General features: G+C 31.8%; 1 protein-coding gene across 1 annotated transcript; it reads right to left on the bottom strand.

Annotated features, from left to right (window-relative positions):
* Nucleotides 1–577: 577 nt before the first annotated feature.
* On the bottom strand, nucleotides 578–18734 carry LOC143074969 (cell adhesion molecule Dscam2-like). Its single transcript, XM_076250172.1, has 13 exons — nucleotides 18688–18734; nucleotides 18064–18357; nucleotides 10911–11192; nucleotides 9825–10088; nucleotides 8794–9090; nucleotides 7967–8290; nucleotides 7119–7397; nucleotides 5475–5573; nucleotides 4778–4805; nucleotides 4306–4337; nucleotides 3340–3552; nucleotides 1528–1589; nucleotides 578–903 (listed from the first exon to the last, which is right to left on the bottom strand). The coding sequence occupies exons 3-13, from the start codon at nucleotides 11065–11067 to the stop codon at nucleotides 700–702; spliced, it is 1959 nt and encodes a 652-aa protein (XP_076106287.1). The 5' UTR covers nucleotides 11068–11192; nucleotides 18064–18357; nucleotides 18688–18734; the 3' UTR covers nucleotides 578–699.
* Between the last annotated feature and the right edge of the window lie 3141 nt (nucleotides 18735–21875).

Here is a 21875-nt window from a genome sequence, read left to right as displayed (position 1 = left end):
TACCATTTTCTAAATTTGAAAATGTCTTTACTAAGTCAGAAATATGACAGTTATTTTCCATAATTCTACTCTTTGTTACATGATTATTATCAGAATGTCCTCTTATCGTTTCCAACGCCTTTTAATATTCAAATTTAAATGTGTTGAAATAAACTGCAAATGACAATATCAATATTGTAAAATAAGATAATGATAAGAAGTATTTTTTAGTGTTCTGTTAAATTGTTCCTTTTAAAATTGTTATATGATGATGACTGATGTACCCATATTTTGACTATTTTATTTATTGTGTCTGTTTATTTAACGCATCAATGTTAACATAACGGAATTTGATGAGACTGTCATTAAAGTGAGAGGGTTAGCGATATAGAACCAGGTTTAATCCACCATTTTCTACATTTGAAAATGTCTGTACCAAGTCAGGAATATGACAGTTCTTGTCCATTTGTTTTTGATACGTTTTGTTATTTGATTTTGTCATGTGATTGTGGACTTTCCGAATTTATTTTCCTCTAAGTTCAGTATTTTTGTGATTTTACTTTTTTCTTCTTAAAACTATACAATAATACAAACGACAAAAGATATATATTTTATTTAATAGTTATATTTACACATAAAAAACAAATGAACATACATTATGAAAAAAGAAATGATTGAAACATTAACACAATAACAAAAAACCAACAGATTTTGTATTTTTCACTCCTCATATTTTAACATCGCACATGCTTGTGGAGTGGAGTCATCGTCACTTTCTGTGTGACTATCTACGTATGAACTTATGTTTTTGGAGAAGTCTATGTCAACATAATTTGTTCTGTTTTCACTACCATGAATGTGAAACTTGTATTCGTTTGGTTTTGGTTCAAAGCTAACTTCAATATAGCTAAGTCTATCAGGACCCTAGAATAAAAAGAAGAATGCATATTCAAATAGTTTATAATATTGTATATTTGAAATCATTTCCCCTCCTCCACATACAGTTATTCCCATAGAAAAAAGAAATATAGTCATATTTATCTATTTTATAATTTCTACTGCAGTTTTTTTTTTACTGCTGTAAATAACTCGGGCGCAATCACGAATTGGTTGACCGTTATTAGAAAATCTGTTTGACAAATGGCAATGTATATGTTCAATTTTAAACACAATACCGTTGTGTAGCTACCGAATCTGACCTACCAATTAAGACTTATCACCCAACAGGTTTGAGCATCAAGATGGATGCCACATGTTGATCATGATCTGTCTACCTTTCGTGAACACATAAGATCATCCCTAGTTATTGGTTAGGTTCGTGTTTCGGTCTATCAGGTTTGACGTTGTGTTATCTGTCTTAATTTTGTTTTTCATATATCGTGGTCATTTTCCGACTTCTGAGTCCGAATGTACCTTATGTATCTTTTGTCTCTATTTTGTTATGTTTTGTTCTATTTAAAGTTTCATTAGATATTGCTGATAGATTTTGCGACATGCATATGACGGAAAAAGATATCAAACTGAAATCTGTATATAAACTACACGAACCTTCTTTGTCGCCGAGCTTACAGTTCCGCTAGCCTCTCCAACAGAAGCTACAATATCATTCCCTTGATGAAAATATATCAATCTCAAGAACACAATTCAACTATATTTCCCCCCATAACACCAGGTGTATCCTACAGTATGATCACGAACGCAATCAACATATTTTTGTTAAACTAGAAATAAATCTAGATCTTTGTAATTAAATTCAGACTATTGTGCGCTTAATTAATTTGAGATGTGGTATTTAAAAAAAATGTCCTGTACCAAGTCAGGAATATGGTCATTGTTATATTATAGTTCGTTTCTGTGTGTGTTACATTTTTTAAATTTTAACGATGATGACTGATGTACCCATATTTTGACTATTATATTTATTGTGTCTGTTTATTTAATGCATCAATGTAAAAATATCGGAAATTGATGAGACTGTCATTAAAGTTAGAGGGTTAGCGCTATAGAACCAGGTTCAATCCACCATTTTCTACATTTGAAAATGCCTGTACCAAGTCAGGAATATGACAGTTTTTGTCCATTCGTTTTTGATGCGTTTTGTTATTTGATTTTGCCATGTGATTATGGACTTTCCGAATTTATTTTCCTCTAAGTTCAGTATTTTTGTGATTTTACTTTTGACGTTGTGTTTCTTTTGTGTCGTTTGCTTCCTCTTATATTTGAGTTTGAATTAACATTATTATAAGACGTGTCACGGTACTTTTCTATCCCAAATTCATGTATTTAGTTTTGATGTTATATTTGTTATTCGCGTCGGATTTTGTCAAATGCTTATAGATATAGGAAGATGTGGTGTGAGTGCCAACGAGACAACTCTCCATCCAAATAACAATTTTAAAAAAGTAAACCATTATAGACCATTCGTTCGTTTCTGTGAGTGTTACATTTTAATGTTGTGTCGTCGTTTTCTTGTATTTAATGCGTTTCCCTCGGTTTTGGTTTATGATCCTTATTTTGTTATTTTCTATCAATTTATGAGTTTTGCACATCGTTATACTACTGTTTCCTTTATGTTTGTCGTTTTTTATAGCACAGGGCTGAATCCGCTAGCTGTTTGTGTGCTGTATTAAGTAGTGCTTGAGAGTATTACAAACTAAGGAACTAGTTATTGTGAAGTGTCATTTTTTATGACATGACCTTTTTATTATAGAATTACTTAAATTAATAATACTTTGTATAACTCATTGTGCAGGTGGTACTGTAAACGCGATTCGGATTTTTTTTTATTTGTTTCCAATTTGTTCACCTTTGATTTTATATTTTACTTTATTTGTACCTGTGCCAACAAAGTTAGGACCACAATTGAAATCGATACTACACAAACGAATTGGTTGAACGACGTAATATGCATGTGTCTTTATACACTAGCAACATGTCTTTAAAATGTTTGCTCTGAATAGTCGTTAAATTTGTCATTTCATCAATTGCGTTTTTTTCCCGCTTGCATTTCCGGTACCGTGTCGTGAATTAGTGATGCATTTCCTTAAGCTTTAATTATTAACTGTACACTTAAATAACATCAACAATAAGTAAAACAGTTTGCATTACTAAACAAATACAAGCGTTTTTTCAAAGATCTAAAATGCATGACACTTATATCATAGAATTCGAAAATTCAAGACATTAGAGAGCGATGATATAGAACTAATTAATACAACATATGTTATATATAATAAATCAATATAACATATTCGATTAAATCAAGATGGAACACTACAAAATCTTAAATGCAAATGTAATAATTTAAGAATGACGAAGGGCATGTAAATCACATGAATTCATAACATTTTACAATTTAACCTGTGTTCTCTTGGCATTTTTCAAGATAATTTCGTTTCCGTTTTGGTGTTGTCGAATAGGAGACGGTCTGTCCTATGGTAAGATTTGCTCGTCTGTCAATAGAAGAATATACCGGGACATCTAAGTTCTGTGCGACGGCATTCTGTGCCACCGCTTGCTGATCTGCATTGTTCTGCATCTCGTAAACATTGTTTTCAACAGCACCAACGCCAACTTTAAAATAAAACACTTTAAACTAGATAAACGACTTCCAATTAGAGATTGTATTTTATTACTTGCAGGCTAGATTCTTAATCAACTAAAGTTAAATTGAAACAGTCAAAACCTAAAGCTAAATAAAATGAATTTGGAATTGAATTTCTACTAAAAGGAGTGGTTTCAATATGTACCTGTCAAACGACTATTTGTGATTGCTTAATTGTTTGCATGTAAACATTGTTAATCATTTGAACTATACAGTTTTGCAGGAAGGACTAATATTAAAGACATAACACATTGCACATGCCAAATAAAATCTTCTCGAAAGTGCACAATATTAGTACACGTTTGACCGGAAAAGAAATGTTAAATGGGAGGACACTTGTAATCTATATTTTCAACATTAAATTAGCAATATTATCTACCAATTTCAATTGAATGACATTTCCAAATATATATTTATATATATTTATAAAAAAGATAAAAAAAAATCAGTTTATTCATTTTTCATTATATTACAGTGAGGTATAAGGGACGACAAAGTCAATGAAGTATAAAAAAAATCTTAATTCATATAGTTTTGGGATGGGGGTCGAAAGTGCTGCAAGTTTTGTTTAATTGACATCGATTTTATATATATCTTTATTGGTCAATCCTTTTTTTCTAAATTAAGTTAAGAGGAGGGTATGGAGGTCAGTGAAAAAACTATATAAATTAAGTTTTTTTTTTATCCTACATTGAACTGTTGATGTGGTTCCTTAAGCATACCTTGGTAAATGAATTGCTGCCTTTTGAAGCAACTACAAATGTAAAAATAAAAATAATAAATTTAAAATATTGGCTAGACAAATTTGGTTAATGTTGATGAGAGAAACATGTCATGTTCTTATGTTGTACTAGCACACCACTGTCCGATGATATGGAAGCGTGCGCAACACAGTCACATTATGCATGTGCTTGCTCCATTTCTAAAGCCTGCCATTCACTTGTTGTCATTTGTCTGTGTATCACATTTGTTATTTTGTTCATTATTTTACACTTATGGTAGGCCGTCAGGTTTCTCGTTTAAATTGTTTTACACTTTCCATTTCGCGTCCGTTTATAGCTGACTATCCAGTATGGGTTTTTGCTGATTGATGAAGGCCGTACTGTAACCTTTACTTGTTCATTTATGTGTTATGTGGTATTTAGTTGTTTTCTACTCGACAATACTATTTATGAAAATGAAAGGAAAGCCTACCTGATTCTCTCAAGTGCTCTTAAGTTTCCTGGAAAAGTAAAATACACGATTGATATTCATCAACTAGAATACACACAATGTAGATCATGACTTTTGAAATTTATTCACATAAACACATTGTTTTTTTAATATTTATGTATATTTACGTATAGTAAATGGAAAGTAACTCATTTTGGTAAAATGGTTATCATTTTAGTAACGTTTTATAGTAATATTTCATTTGTAACTCTTGTTCAATATTTATTACTTTTTATAGTAAGTAAGAATAAAACACAATGTTGACTGTTGTACAACTATTTATGACCTTTTTGACTATTATATCTGTTTCATTTGTTCACAAATTGTTGTCAACATAATGGAATATGATGCGACAGTTATATAATTGATAGTTTTAGCTAGCTATAAAACCAGGTTTAATCCACTATTTCTGAAAAAACGAAAATGCCTATACCAAATTAGGTATATGATAGTTGTTATCCATTTACTTTGTGTGTTTGAGCTTTTGATTTTGCCATTTGATTAGGAACTTTCCGTTTTGAACTTTCCTTGGAGTTCAGTTTTTTTGTGAAATTACTTTTTCATTATATGAGATAGTACAAACATGAATTTTTCTGTTTTGTCTAATAATGTACGAGAATTAATTGATGTTGCAACAATCAAATTATAGCATGTAAAGTATTTGACTAAATAAACCTACCCATTTTATACTGCCAATACAGAACACCAATTGCTATTAGAAATGGAGCAACAAATACCAAAAATACGAGTGTCTCATTGTCACTGTCTTCTGCAGATTCTAAAAGAAAATATAATATAATATGTTCGTTATTATCTCATTATATTTATATACCTATATGGAGTTATTTTCTTTCAGAACGACAGGTCATTCTTTTTCAGAATCAACCCGGACGATACCATGTTTCAATGATATATGCTCCAAGGCCAATGTGTGAGGTCATTATTTTCCTTGATAAACATGCAATCTATGATTTACTTCAAAACTTTATTCGTCTAATAGTTTTTTGTTGCCGATTTGGAAATTTATTTTTTAAAGTTCAATCGATGAAAGGTGTACAGAAACCGTCATTGTAGTCCCGTATTTTAATTTTAGAAACAAATAACGTGAAGTTGTGTTAATTTATCGCTACAATAAAGAAACATTATCATATATGTCAGATGAATTTTAATATAGACTTTCATAAAAAAAATCCAGATTTATCATATTCGTGTGTAAGATTTTGAAAATCTTATTGAGTCAAACTGAAAAGGTTGACTGATTTTTGGTTGCTTGCTTAACGTCCAGTGGCAAATATTTCATGCATGTTCAGAACGATACACACTGAATAGGAAATCATACTGTGACCTACATGTATTTATATTCGTCTTCGTGTCAGTTCTTAACTTTTTAAAATTTACGTATACCTTTTACTCTATCAAATGATCAACTAATAAGATAATCTTATATTCTATTGAATAACATTAACGTAAATCACGAAAGAGTCAGGTGCGGAGGGTATATAATTATATCCAGATTATCTTTTAATAAAATGTATTGCTATTCAAAAGACAATCTCATTCGATTCAAATAAAATTGTTAAAAAAATAACCACTTTTCCGCGATAGAAATAACATAACAAATAGAAAAAAAAACCATACCCCTCTCCCTTTCCCATAAGCTACATTTGTATGTGGTACAATAAATTACTTACAATTACAATGTGTCTTGTATTTGTCATACACCGTTATCGGATGGTAACAATACATTTGTGTCTTACTTCATGCAGTTACAGTAATATTTTTATTGTGTATGGATAATAATTTTTAAAAGGTTAATATCTAAATTATTTAGTGAGTTTTATTTGACATTCTAAATGAGCCGCAAGGCGTATTTAAAACCTGAACGCATTAGAAAGGAATATCCCACTTTAGTGTTGTCGGTAAAATAGGATACTAAATTTTACAAAACTTTATAAAATTAATATTTTTTGACGGTATATAAGTCAGATAATGCATATTTTAATGTTTTTCTTGTCGTAGAACACACCTCGGGGTGTCAGGATTGTTCAAAGAAAGACCTCCCTCCGGTCGGACTTTCATTTGATCAATCCTGACACCCCTCGGTGTGTTCTTCGACAAGAAAAACCTTAAAATATGCATTATCTATAACATATACATGAAATAAATAATTTACTTTTGTATTACTAGTTATCGTAAACGACGAATGCAGATACGATTAGCTCCACCTGACGACCAAATTCGGCTCTCTCTTTTTTCTGTATTATATAATAGACTTAATGTGAAGTTGACAGAAATACAAAACCCTCTTAATAATGATGTTTACCTGTTCTGATAAGTTTCATATCTGTAAAGTTACTCGCCCCTTTTATGTTCTTGGAGTAAACTCGAATCAAGTATTCAGTTCCAGGAGTAAGTCCATCGATATAATCACTGTGCATCCCAGGATCTGAGACAGGTATTTCATTCCAGTACTGCACATCACGTCTACGATACTGGATGAAGACTGACTGTGGAAATCCACCATTAAAACTTTCACGCCAATGGACAGTGACCTTATTTTCATTAGGCATTATCATCATAATTTCTGGTGTTTCAGGACAACCTGCAAAGCAAGCATATATTTGTTTTACGAGATGATATATATTTTTAATTGTTTTAAAGTACGACAACATATTCTAAAATTCATTAGTATCACTAAAATGTCACAATATCTACCCAAATATAAAAAAGAAGATGTGGTATGATTGCCAACGACACAACTCTCCACAAGAGACCAACATGATACAGATATTAGCAGCTATAAATCACCGTACGGCCTTCAACAATGAGCAAAGCCCATACCGCATAGTCAGCTATAAAAGGCACCGAAATGACAATGTAAAACAATTCAAACGAGAAAACTAACGGCCTTATTTATATAAAAAAGAGTGTTATAAGTTTATATCTTTACAACGATCCATTCCAAATCTAGGAAGTAGAATAACAAAAAAAAAAATTACCAGTGGAGTGATATTTTTGGTTCCATTTAAAAACAAACTAAATTTAAAGTAAAAACAATCTTAATTCACAGAACAATTAACTACAAGTATAGTAACGTTTTTCAAGTGAATTTCCATTATAGAATGATAAAAATGCAAGGACAGTATTACACGTATTAAGATGATTGCTTACTTGCTGAACGAAGGGATATGTTGAAGTTGGCTGATCCAAACCGATTACTCAGTTTTATTGTATATGATCGGAAGTCATTTTCATTCCTTATATTCATTGATATGACCAGTCTACTGCCATTCACCATTACAGTTTTGTTATATACTTTGTCCATTACCCTCCAAGTCTCTAGAGTATAATTGTCTGTATAGTGTTTCATATCACCATCAATAACGGTAAAGTTCGTAATCTCTGGAAAACTGACAAAGTCAACGGTAAGGTTGCCATCTTGACCTTTAATTCCATATTGTGTGTTATTGTTGGAGGAAACAAAATACGGTTTCCCTGAAAATGATGAAAGAGGTTAAAGTCTTTTTAACGTCAAATTAGGTACATTATATATTATTCGATACGAACAAGATTGTTATCTTTAAATTCGTAATATGTTGAATGATTAAAATGCAGATCAAAACAGTAAAATATTGAAATAAGATAGTTACATAAATTTTAACAAAATAAGAAATTTTCGAAATATATATACAATCATTCATTTATTGTCAAAATGCTCATCTGGTGCAGGCAAATTGATACCTTTAAAGACATCACTGTCACTGCCTTAAGCTCTTTTTATACTATCATAATTATTCAAAATACTTTCATTTAATTTTAGCGCAAACAAACTTTCCAAAAAGATTGTAATTATTTAAGGATTTTTTAATGATTCTTTTGGGCGTTTAATAAAATCATAAATCAGTTCAAATATGAACGATTTTACAGAAAAGACATTTAAAGGAATGATATATCAAATGATAGTTAACTTCTAACGCAGTAGTTCAACAAATACTCACCTTGTGCTTTGAGAGAAAATTCTCCGCGAATGAACGAGTTGCTACTATTCAACGACACTTTATTAGAAGCGTGACAAATATAAAGTCCTCTGTCGTGATGGCGATCTGTCTCTCCTTTGGTGTTTGCAAGTATTAGTCTACCACTGCCATCGTCAGGAAGATATCTGATCAGATCATAACAGTCAGACCTATGTTCCCACCTTGTAAAGATGTATCGATCGGGTAATCCATTAGCTAAACAGTTCAATTGTTTATAGCTACCGCGGTCTTCAAATATGACATTTACTGTTGGCGGATCTGGGAAATTAGAAACAAATTATGTTGAAAATCACACGATATGCTTCATCATGGAGAAGATTTATTAATTTATAATAAAAATGAAAAAAATAAGCTACATCATTATGATAATCAGAAGATATGTGGTTATGCTGAACACTTGATTTTACTATTAAATTAAAGTCACAAAATTTGTATCTAAAGAATTGCATTTGTACCATTTGCGGAGTTAACTCAATGTGTTTCCTCTGGTACGATTATAGGGATGAGACACAAGGTTAAGTCCTGCAACCAATCACGTTGTTCTTTCATCCACTCGAATTTAAATATTGAACAATGGAAATCGTTAACAGACTTACCATGGACGTCGTCTAAATGAAATGGCAATAGTATCGTGCAAAACGAACTGAGACGATCCATACTTAAAATAGGCGATCCATACTTAAGTGTATTGTGACAATCTATTCATCAAAGTATCATTTTTTGTTTCAATTCGTCGTGTTTTTCATTAAGCTAATGCTATTTCCTAACAGGCTGTATTACCATTTTTGCCAACATTTTTTCCGGAATCCAATGACTCTTATCGTAATATTTGTACTTTCGAAAAAACGTGGAAGTGATAAAAAATTTCTGTGTGTATATATGTAATTCATGGACCATGAAAATTATGCGTAAACACATTATGCATTATATGCAATTATGTAGATTTTGGCAATTTGAATTTTTATTGTAAAATTAACAATAATAGAACTTACAATATACTTGAATGGTCACGATATCTGACGCGCGTCCGGCCAGATTTGTGACGGTGCATCTGTACTTTCCTGCATGTTGCCTATTAATGCTCTTAATGTTTAAATACTTTGATCGCTCATCCAGTGGATTTTTGTGTTGGAACATTTTATCCCATTTCAAGTATTTTACCTCGTGGTTTGAACTGTAGTTGCAGAACAATGTCAAATCTTCTCCTTTAGCAATACCAAGTGTTTTATTCAACGAAATCAATACTTTGGGCGGCACTGTTTACAAAATAATACACAACCATGATTACACACAATTTGAGTGTTGAACAGACAAAACAACAATATATGTTCAACATACGATGTCTCGAAAAATACACACTATCTTAGTTTTCGTCCTACATAACAATTTATAAATTGGAAAATTAGAACGTTAGCGATGTATGAATACAGAGAATCTTCTGAATTGCAAGGACAAAAATACAGAAAAACAACAATATTAAGCATCACTATAGATTGTATCCAAGGCTTCAACAACATGTTGGAAATGCATGATTATAATTCAGCAATCATTTGTTGTCCGAATTTTCTTTATATAGTATAGATAAAGGCAACAGTAGTATACCGCTGTTCAAAACTCATAAATCCATGGACAAAAAACAAAATCGGGATAACAAACTAAAACCGAGGGAAACGCATTAAATATAAGAGGAGAACAACGACATAACACTAAAATGTAACACATATAGACAAAATCCCACGAGAATGACAAATATATAGAAGATGGGACAACTCTCCTTCAATGTCTCTCTTTGAAAAAGTAAACCATTATAGGTCAAAGTACGTTCTCCAAAGCAGCAAGCTATAAAGAGCCCCAAACGAGTGTAAAAACAATTAAAATGTAATACAAACGGTCTATAATGAGAAACGAGAAACACTAATGAACCAAAATAGTAGTTTCGTTATTAAAACTGTAAATCTTAAATAAATATACTGGCAAAGAAAAATCAATTTATAACATTCCGTCGGTAAAAAACAATATCAAAGAAATATGAAGCTTTAATAAAGAACAATCTAATGAATATATATATATATACTTACTGTAGATAAACAATTGAACAGTGCGTTCCATAGAATATTGTGCTAAATCGCTTTTTGTTGCACATGTATAGTTTTGCAAATGGTCTGGTTGTTTCGGTACGAATGAATAAACTAACGATGCTGTTGTTTTTTCCTCTAGGGTTTGATTGTGAACCATCCATACCAATTTTCCATTTGGAATTCCATGATTAACAGTACAGTTCAGTTTCAGTTCACGATTGAGATACCCGTACACGACGTGTTGAGAATCTTCCTCTACTATCGTTAGGTTGCTTGGATATGCTGTGAAAGATTTTTGTTTTTATTAGAATCAGTTTTCTGTTGTTTGTATTTTGCAATGTCATTGTTGCTTGTTGCAAACAATGGTACTAATTGATTGTCTTTTTCAGGTTAAGGTAACACGATACCGAATGGCATATCTCCCGATTTCCAAAATTTTTGGCATACGTGTACTTTGAATCGAGTTACATCGGAATATGTAATAAAAAATTGGGGTCACCATTTTTGTTTTTTTGTAATTTTCATAGGAAAACGTCAATTTTGGCGACAAATTTACTTAGGTATAAAGGGGAAATGCCTTGTTTTCGGCTTACTTTTTTAGATTTTCGAATGGATGGCTATTTTCTTATATACGGAGAAAAACAAAAAACTAACATAATATCCAGGATTGCATAGTGAATCCATACACGTATAGAAACTCATATGTCACCATCCTTGTTTTTGAAATAAATGGCTTCAAAGTTGATCGATAGGCCTAGAATTTGACCAAAAACGTGTGATGTTATGGTGTACGGAATATAACGTTATTCCTTCTCAGAGAAATGGAGAACAAAATATGTGTCGGGATCTGAATGAGTATATTTTATTTTCATTTCCCCTGTCGACTGTCGTAAAGTTCCTAGTAATGCAATATAAAATTCTACTGAATCAGATATCATTTTATTTCGTCCTGCACATGGAATTTCACTCATATGAATTAATATCAATATCGTCCGATTTTCACATCAAACGAGCATATCATGACTTGAAACTTGCGTAAACAGGTTCCATGTGAATCTTATGATAATAGTTCATGCATAAATTACAGGAATTTTGTACACGTTAAATTCACGTAAATATTTGAAATAAAATTATTTAAATAATGTCTTTGTTCTAAAATTTGATTAAAACCATAAAAAATACCTTCAGATTTTTGTTAAGTTTACGTGAAAATTAAATGAAACATTTCACGTGAGATTCATCCGAATTACTGATTTTTAACTCCATCATATTAGACAATGGTGGTATCATCACTGCATCCCGTGATGCAGAAATATAGTATTTAAAAAAAAATGATTCATTTAACAGTTTTTTAATTGCTCGGTTTGATGGTTGTTTAACGTTCAGTGGCAAATAGTTCATGCATGTTCGGGACGATACAATACAATTTTGAAAACAGTCAAGAAAGATTTTGTGGAAATTATGAGGAAAAATAATGATCATGATAAAATACACATTCCAAAAAATAAAATAACAAAACTCCAAGAAAAAATCAAAACGAAAAAATCCCTTATCAAATGACGAAATCAAAAGCTGAAAAACATAAAAAGAATGATAAACAGCTGTCATATTCTTGACTTGGTACATACAATACATGTAGTATAGTGTACTCTGCGTTGTGTAAATGTGTTACTTGTTTGCTCAGCAAGTCGGACAAACTTGCAAACTGTTAACCCGAATAATTTAGTCGTTATATTCCGCTTACTACATTACGTAAGTAGGGAAGATCGATTACGGAGAGGGACTGAATTATTCGGGTTAGCAAACTGTATGCCAAATTTCACAAATTTCAACATTCTGTCATTTGTGAAAAAATATTTACATAACAAATCTTGAGATCATATATACATTCTTTATATAAGTAAAACAACTGCGAAATTTAAAAGTTCCAGCTTGAAATTCAACCTGTATCAGATGTAAGCCGGAGTCTGTACTCTGTGTGCCTTTGTATTTTTATCAAAATGCCTAATCCAGCAGCCTGTCATGAAACAAAAAAGAAACTCCAGACGATATGCGCACCTATAATATGAGTATTAACACCAGGTACATAGTTTTAAAGCTGAAGCAAAACTACTGTAGTTATAAATAATTAGCCGAATTAACTCAATATATACTAAGTGCGGGATTAACGGTCGAACAGACAAATGTAAAACAATATGATGATACGTGCTCTATAAGTAATTTGGTGACAATGCATATTTTTGAATATGCAGTTCATATAATGGAATGGTAATTTGGAGATCTGAAATGTAGTAGCAAAATAAGAAGGATAGCATTTCCGTCATTTCGTCTTTGGTGGAAACTTGACTAATTGGAAATTTAACCGCATCTCCTTATATAATATTTCATAATGGTTTGAATTTTCTAGAGAAGAGCAAAAGTTTTAAGACTTAAACTAATATTTACCAAGAGACTGAAATGTTACTGTGACAATTATACTACACATACTCAAAATTTTCCAACTTTTACTAAAACTACAAATAAGAAGTGTAAAGATACTATTCCAATTAGCATTAGTCACGATTTTCTTGATGTCAATTAATTAATGCCCAGCTGTTGCTATCTTATAAAATCATATCACATATCTCCATTTATCATTCTATCAGTCAACTTTGTACAAATAACATGTACATGTACCCAATTTTTTTTTATTTGTACTTGTACTTTTACAAATAAAGTCTCATGTTACCCCACTTCCAAAATGAGCAAGCGGTAACGTAGATATTTAGTTTTGCGTAACTGTTCAATTTTGGTCTTCCTCGCGGTCTGCGTTTAAACTCTGTCGTATTTTTTGAAAAAATTAGAGGCAATGATTTAAATGTTAACAACTAAAGTTCCAAGTGACGGGGGAAAATTGTAGGATTGATTGCTTTGATTATTGGTTGGTTAACGTCCAGTGGAAATAGTTCATGCATTTTGAGGACGAGAACAAGTTAACAATAAATACAATAGGTAGGTTTTGCAATAGAGGCAGGGCATCCGCGATGATGGTCGGGAAAATTTAAACTGACGCTGTACATGTATATATATACTTGTATACTTGTTCTAAAAACTAATTTTAAGAAAGAAACTTTCCGTGCCTTTTCCGATGCCTATTATGCGAGCAGTATGGCCCGCAGAGCCCTAAAAGGTAACTTTGTTAATTTTCTTTCAGTCGTTTTGTCTCCCAACTTGTACATGTACATTACTTCCAACTCAAAACTAAAAAAACACCGAATACCCATGCAAGCGTAAATTAACACGAATATAAAATCTCAATGATTTCAAGATCTAGCTTTTATACAGTCTCTTGCCCTTTGAATAATAAAAAGTCAGCCGTTTGCATGTAAATTTCGAGAAAAAATTATAACGGAATCAGAGAACACGGAACCTGTCTGACTACAGCTATCCCCAACTATCAACTTGCATTTGTAGACGCAAGTGGATACTCGGGGATGGCTTTATTTAGACTGTAACGGAACCTGAATTTTGTTATTTTATTTCTGCCGAATCAAGTGCCCATGTATTTCTCAGCCTTCGTTAACTTTCTAATGCTGCATTCCGATGTTGCTGTCCGTCCTGAGTAGACGTGGTTTAAACGATTACAAAGCTGGCGCTGTATTTTAAAATGTTTCCAAAACTATATCGAATTTACTCTGTACAGACCAATGAATTACAGAGACTGTTTACACATGGAACACAGGAAAAGTTATTCGGCTAAATAACCACTTTTTTACATTCCATACAAACAAACTATTTTCTGTATGATTTTCAACGTCTGCTTGTATTGTGCTTTCCCCCCTAATTATATCCGTATTCTCATCCAAATAAATTTCAATTTTGTCCGAGCGGTGTTTTTGATGACCATTTTAAAACGAATTAATAGTTGTAAAATTCCCTGTTTTTTTTCACACATCATCCTAAGCTTCTATGAATTACATTTCTACTTTCAAAACAAAATTTCATGGGGATACGGGGTGAATCATGAATAAGTACTTATTGCAAAAATAAACCAAGGTTTACTTTTATAAATTGTTTTTTGGATGGAGAGTTGTCTCATTGGCACTCACACCACATCTTCCTATATATATACCAAGAATAAAAACAAAGTGATAAAACTGTGTCTGTTATGCATAAGAACATATGGGCGTTTTTCAATAAAAGCGTTCCTTTCAGACCTAAAAAAAATGGAAAATCAACTAGTCTAAAATTTATTTTCAGGAGTTATGTTGAATACCTATATTATATACCTGTTTGTAAACAAAAAGTGCAATCTTAAATACTCTTTAAAATGATATTATTTTCATAATTTGTGTACTGTTTCGTAGGGGACAAAAACTGTTTCTAAACACACATATTTTTGCAATTTTAAATGTTTCCTATAGACATTCCAGTTTGTTTACTTTATATACTAGAAAAATCTCATTTTTTCTGAATTGGTGAACCATTTTTTATCGATAAAGATTAGACAGTACTTCACATATGAAGGTACAACTCATGTTACGTAGTGGACATTTTGATGCGTTTCGTAGTTGACAAAACCGTTACGTAGTGGACAAAAAGTTTCGAAGTTGACATCAACCCTATTCTATGTTAATAAAAACATAATAAAAATTACATGAAACTAACCTTTGTTATTTACTTTGCACGAATATAATTCACAAAAGAGTAAAAAAAGACTGCGTGGTAGTGGTAGTGTCCACTACGAAACGTTTTTCTCCCAAACTTGTTTCGTAGGGGACGTATTCACATATTTTATTTTTTTCTCACAACCCCTATATTGCAATAGTAACAAGACTGACTGTATTCATCAAAGCGTTATTGAGCTGTACACTGATATTTTTTTCATAATTTTAAAACCAGTTACTGAAAGAGATTTGACCCGTTTCGTAGTGGACATTTACAAAAATACGGTATCACTCTGGTCCATTTGATGTGCTCAATTTTTCTTACTAACAGTTTAATTGCCGTTATAAAAGCATCACTTCTTTTGTAAGACCCTAATGTTTATATCTCTTGCAAACAAAAAATTACATTGATTTTATAAAACTGTTTATAAGCAAGTTTTAATGACTTCGTTTCGTAGTGGACATTGTGTTAGGGACACACCTTCTAAAATAAAAAATCCTATGTTAAAAGATGTTTATTTAAAATATGTTGGCTCTAAACATACTTTTGAATTATCAAAGAACTTATATTAAGTAAAACAGGCGGTCTAGGGACATGCCATATTGGTTGTTTTGGACCATTCAGGAATCAATATCTTATCAATCCCTCTAAAAAATAAACTGTTTCTTTGCTTAAAAATGTTATATCTAATTCAATGTACTGACTGCACAAAAAATTACTTGCAAAGATCAAACACATTTTTTTTAAAGTGGCTGGGACAAGAAAGTACGTTTTTATTGAAAAAACGCCCATATATAGATAAAGTGTGCAGATGCTTAAATATCAAAGAAACAGAATATTTAAAAAGTAAAGTAATACTTTTTAAAGATTAACAATGAGCAGAATGATTTCCGGAAAACGATAAAACAATCTATGTCAAATAACCGCTACGTATTGCATCAAAACTCTCGGCACTCTGCATCTAGGGAAAGTTACCGTTAAAATGCTACACAAAACCCTCTGCTTTGGCTTATATGTGTGAACGTTATTCGATAACGTCAGGAACGATAACTCATGGCGTAACGTCATTCGGTATCGTGTTACCTTAACAGAAAAGGGTGGTTAGAAAACTAACCAAGTAATGGCTTTGTTTCACTTTTTTTATTCGAGCGTCACTGATTAATATTTTGTAGACGAAATCGTTATCAAGGAACCAGGATATAATTTAGTACTCCAGACGCGCGTTTCGTCTTCATAAGACTCATTAGTGACGCTCATATCAAAATAATTATAATCCCGAACGAGTACAAAGTTGAAGATCATTGAGGATCCAAAATTCCAAAAAGTGGCGCCGAATACGACTAAGGTAATCTATGCCAGGGATAAAAAAATCCTTAGTAGTTTTTCGAAACACGCGATGTTGCAAACTTAAAATGTAATCCTTATCTAAGATAAGTTTATTTTCAACTACTGGGTCGATACCGCTGCTGGTGGTATTTTTATTTCTGGAGTCTATCCCCATCGCAGTAGTCAACACTTCTCTGAAACAGACATTATCAAGATGCTTGATTTTTTGATTGACAACAAATTTGTTACGTTCGGAGGACGTGTTTTTCAACAAACTATCGGCATTTCAATGGGAACGAATTCTGCCGCTCTTCTTGCCGACTTTTTTTTTATTATTATGAGACAGACTTCGTACAGGAACTTCTTAGGAAGAAATATAAGATGTTAGCAATATCCTTAAACTCTACTTGCCGCTATACAGATGATGTTTTTTCACTAAATAATTCAAAATGTGGTGACTATGTCGGACGCATATATCCCATTGAACTAGAGATAAATGATACACCAGATAAAGTTAAGTCGGCCTCATATCTTGACTTACATCTAGAAATTGACAATGAGGGTTGATTGAAAACAAAACTTAACGACAAAAGAGTTGATTTCAGCTTTCCAATTGTGAACTTTCCATTTCTAATTAGCAACATTTCATCAGGACCTGCATACGGTGTATATATCTCCCAATTGATTGCTCACAAGGAAGCTATTAAATCAAGAGTTCCAAATGGTGAAGTTGAAATCATCCCTTCGTAAATTTTACGGACGCCATCACGAGTTGGTTGAACGTTATGGAATAACCGTTTCATTGATATCGGAGATGTTTCTTACGTCGTAACCACAATCCACTTTCCTTTCATCAATTTGACCTATCGAATTAGACTATTTACCGGGTTCGTTATCACATAAGCAACACGACGGCTGCCGCATGTGGAGCAGGATCTGCTTACCCTTCCGGAGCATCTGTGATAAGTTCATTGTTATTCGTCTTTAGTCAGGTGCTCGTTCCAAATATTGTCTAGAAACAGTCATTTCGAAAATTGCAAACACAGGACAATATGATTAGACATGTGAAGTAAGTACTATTGATTCAAACTGGTTAATTAATAGTGATGTTTTATATATAAAAAAACCTTTCAAATTGAGAAGATTTTAAAGTATGCATATACTTATTGTAATGACTTACTGCCTATTGTCAAAGTAAAGAAGTCCTCCCCGCCACTGGCACTTACACATTTGTAGTGCCCTTCATCTTCCCTGGAGAAATTTCGAATTTGCAAATTATACTGTCGACTTCCATTGACATGTTCAATTGTAATTCTGTTGGATTTAGACAAATTGGGATTTATGATATCCCCATATCCATATGTAGAATAATTTGCTGGTCCCTGCCATACTATCTGTTCATTTGACAATTGTTCACATGATAAAATGACTGTGTCATCTTCAAAATGGTACAAAACGTTTACTGCTAACAATTCTGTAAATAGTTTTACTTAAATGTTTTTAAAGTATCAAGACACCATAAATATACAATTTTATTGCATATGGACAACAGATAATTTTTACTTTATTGCGCCTCTCTCCCAAATTCAAAATCTTTAAGTATTTCGTCCATTGTGCTGTAATTGTATACGATTGTTGAGTTACAAAAATAGGCAAAAGATACCAAAGAGACGTTCAAAGTTAAAAATTAACTGACAACGCCTAGGTTAAAAATCAAAAGACATCCAGGCAAACAAGAGTACAAAAACATCATGAAAAATATATAATGCGACGCTTTAAAACAAACAATGGTTTACAGTCTTACCTGAAAATGTAAGGAAAAGACTAAACAGTTGTGAAATTCTTATTCTCAATCCCTAAAAATATAAATATATATAATATCGACAAAATATGAAAAGTTTGATCTACTGTAAATTCGTTACCCTTACTCATTATTGTATTTTTGAAAGCAACATGACATCAGCTTTAGTTAAGAGGCGTATCAAACAATTGAATACATTTATATAAAATCAAAAGTAAAATTAGAAAAAAAATACGCACTTTGAGGAGAATATAACGGAAAGTCCGAAGCAAATGGAAAAATGAAGAAAACATCAAACGAATTGATAATAGCTGTCATATTCATATTCATATGATGTTATCTATACCTTTTGTGTAATATTTCACTTTTACATATTCCTTATTGATAAATACAGGTAAATTGTTTATATTTCAAAATGTCTAACACTTACCATTATCTCTACATCATGATACAATACATGGGTTTAAATTAAAAATTTCCTCTTATTAGAGTTCAAAACATTAAAAAAAAAATGATTTGATAATTTCCTTCCTTTCACCTTGACAGAAAATATTTTCGTAACATATATATATATATTTTTCATTTCATGTTACGCTAATTTGAGTTCAATTCATTATAATCATAATCGTTATCTTGTGTTTTATATAAAATCTGAAGTAGGTAGCATATATAGATTTTCCTAATCCATTTCAATGTATGTTGGCGCTTGTTTTTGTAGCAATTCAGTGTTTCTATTTTGTCTTGTTTCCTCTTATCATGCTTATGGTTGATGTGTTAAACTAAGTTTTTATTTTTCACACGAAAATATGTTTCAATTAACTTCGATTTATGAACAGCAGTATAAGTTCCTCCTTGATATTCCATGTCATTCTCACAACACTTCTAAAAGAGGGTCGAAAGATACCATAGGAACATTCAAAATCATAGATCGAAACTAAACTGACAGAACCACGGCTAAAATAACAAAAGACAAACAGACAAATAATAGATCACAAGACATAACTTAGAAAACTAGAAACTAAGCAACATGAACTCTATTAAAAAAAACTGGGGGTGATCTCAAGTGCTCCGGAAGGGTAATCTGATCCTGCTCAACATGTGGCACCCGTCGTGTTGCTCATGTTATTACAAACCCGGTGAATAGTCAGTAGGTCATATTCGTTGAAAGCGAAGGAGTTTGTAGTTACGACATAAGAAAAACATATTCGATATCATCTGTGAAACAGATATTCCATAACGGCCAACCAACTTGTGATGGCGTCCTGACAATTTTCGACGGGATGATGTTAACTTGACCATTTAGAACTCTTGGTTTATTAGCTTCCTTGTGAGCAGCAACCCCCTATCAAAGACATCATGATAGGAAATAGACCCAGGAACATTATATCAATTGGAAGATATATACTCCGTATGCAGGCACTGCTTGTATACTGTTACATGGAAATAAAATTTTCACGATAAGAAAGCTGAAATCATCTTTGTTGTCGTAAAGTTTTATTTTCAACCGACCTTCCTTGTTAATTTCTAGATGTAATTCAAGATATGAGGCAGATGTAACTATCATATCTGTTGTATATTGTATATTATGATCTTACTTGTATAATGCGCATTTTATGGGTATCACGTCGTAGTGTATTTGTATATTATATATTTTATCTAATTATATGACATGTATTCAGATACAACTTCTGAAAGTTATAGGTAAGTTTACATATTTTCGGTGTTGGTGTATGCATATAAAGTAAAAAAAAAGAAAAAAACATCTTGATCCCGTCTAATTTTACTTACATAAACTTGATGCTCTACAAAAATATACTGGTTTTTTCCGTACATTATATCGCATCCTGTATAGGATATGCTTTCAATTCAATATCTTCTTCTAGCCAATCTAATTTTTCCATTTTAATTTAAAAGATAATCAATGAAAACTGGTATATGTTACGTGATAATCTAAGATGGCACGAGTATCTCAATAAACTTTATAACTTTGTACCGTGCAGAAAAGCAAAAATGCACATCCGTGTTAATTAATTGATACTGTTAATGTTGTCACTGTAAGTTATGTTGTGCTCGTAACATAAACTATGATAATATAAAGGCATGTTTTTTTTAATATACTTATATAATAATGGTCTGTCATTTTTTTGTTATTTTACTGATTTAATGTTACAAGTTTTACTGTTATAGTGCAAATATTGCTCGAATTTTAAGATATGATATAAAAACTCATTGTTGTACAATATAATCAAATCAACATTGTAGTAGATTGTCAGAGTCAGTGTATGTTTTATGCGAATTTCGATCAATTTGACATTTATTTTTATGGATGTGTCTCTCCATAAAAGAAAACTATTGGTATATATATTGATTGTATTGGTCGTTATCATTTTTTAATCAAAGAAAGACATAATTATACTTTCAATACTTGTTGAAGGGATAGAAAAGTCAAATATAGTCATGCCACTGGGAGTGGAAACAAATTGAGACCGTTTCATACCGCCCCTAGATAGTTTATAATAACTCTTTAACCTTTGTAGATGCAGTAATGCAGGATCACCTCTAAGGACACTTTCGTAATGAAATTACTAGAATCCAACAATATGACAAAACAATTCGCGAGTTTTGCGTTTTCATAGATTTGCAACTCTATACTCTGTATTTTGCAATTTAATTTTCAAATTGGAAAGTCAAGGATAAGTATTAAGTAAACGGAACGTGCGACTGAAACATTGTTACCTTTAATGATTTATTGGATACACCTCTATCTCACTTTGTGTTCTTTTGGTCATTGTGTCTTTGTACCCACCCCAAAACAGCTCTATCTTTGGTGTCTACAGTCGCAAGTGTTGCTGTGTAACGGTCACTTTTTACATATACCAAACCCCAACCCTGCACCACACTAATTATATATAGTTTCTAGTGTTACCTTCTCTCTTTCCCTACATATTGCTTCTCCGTTTTCAATGTTTATGTCTAGCAAATCTTAAATACTAATTTAGGAACACTAATTACTCCAACAATTTTTTTTTAAAAACACTATATTACTTTTGTAGTACTATCACCGGTTGTGTATATGATCTTAGAATATCTTTACAGTTCTGCCATATTTGGCACAACTTTTTGAAATTGTTGGTCATCAATGCTATGTACTTGATTTGCTTTATAACTATTTTGATCTGAGTTTGACTGCT

The sequence above is a fragment of the Mytilus galloprovincialis genome, chromosome 5 (genome assembly GCF_965363235.1).
Source record: "Mytilus galloprovincialis chromosome 5, xbMytGall1.hap1.1, whole genome shotgun sequence".
In the NCBI taxonomy this organism is placed as follows: domain Eukaryota; kingdom Metazoa; phylum Mollusca; class Bivalvia; order Mytilida; family Mytilidae; genus Mytilus; species Mytilus galloprovincialis.
The sequence above is the reverse complement of the archived record's forward strand: the minus strand, read 5'-3'. Positions and strand labels throughout refer to the sequence as shown.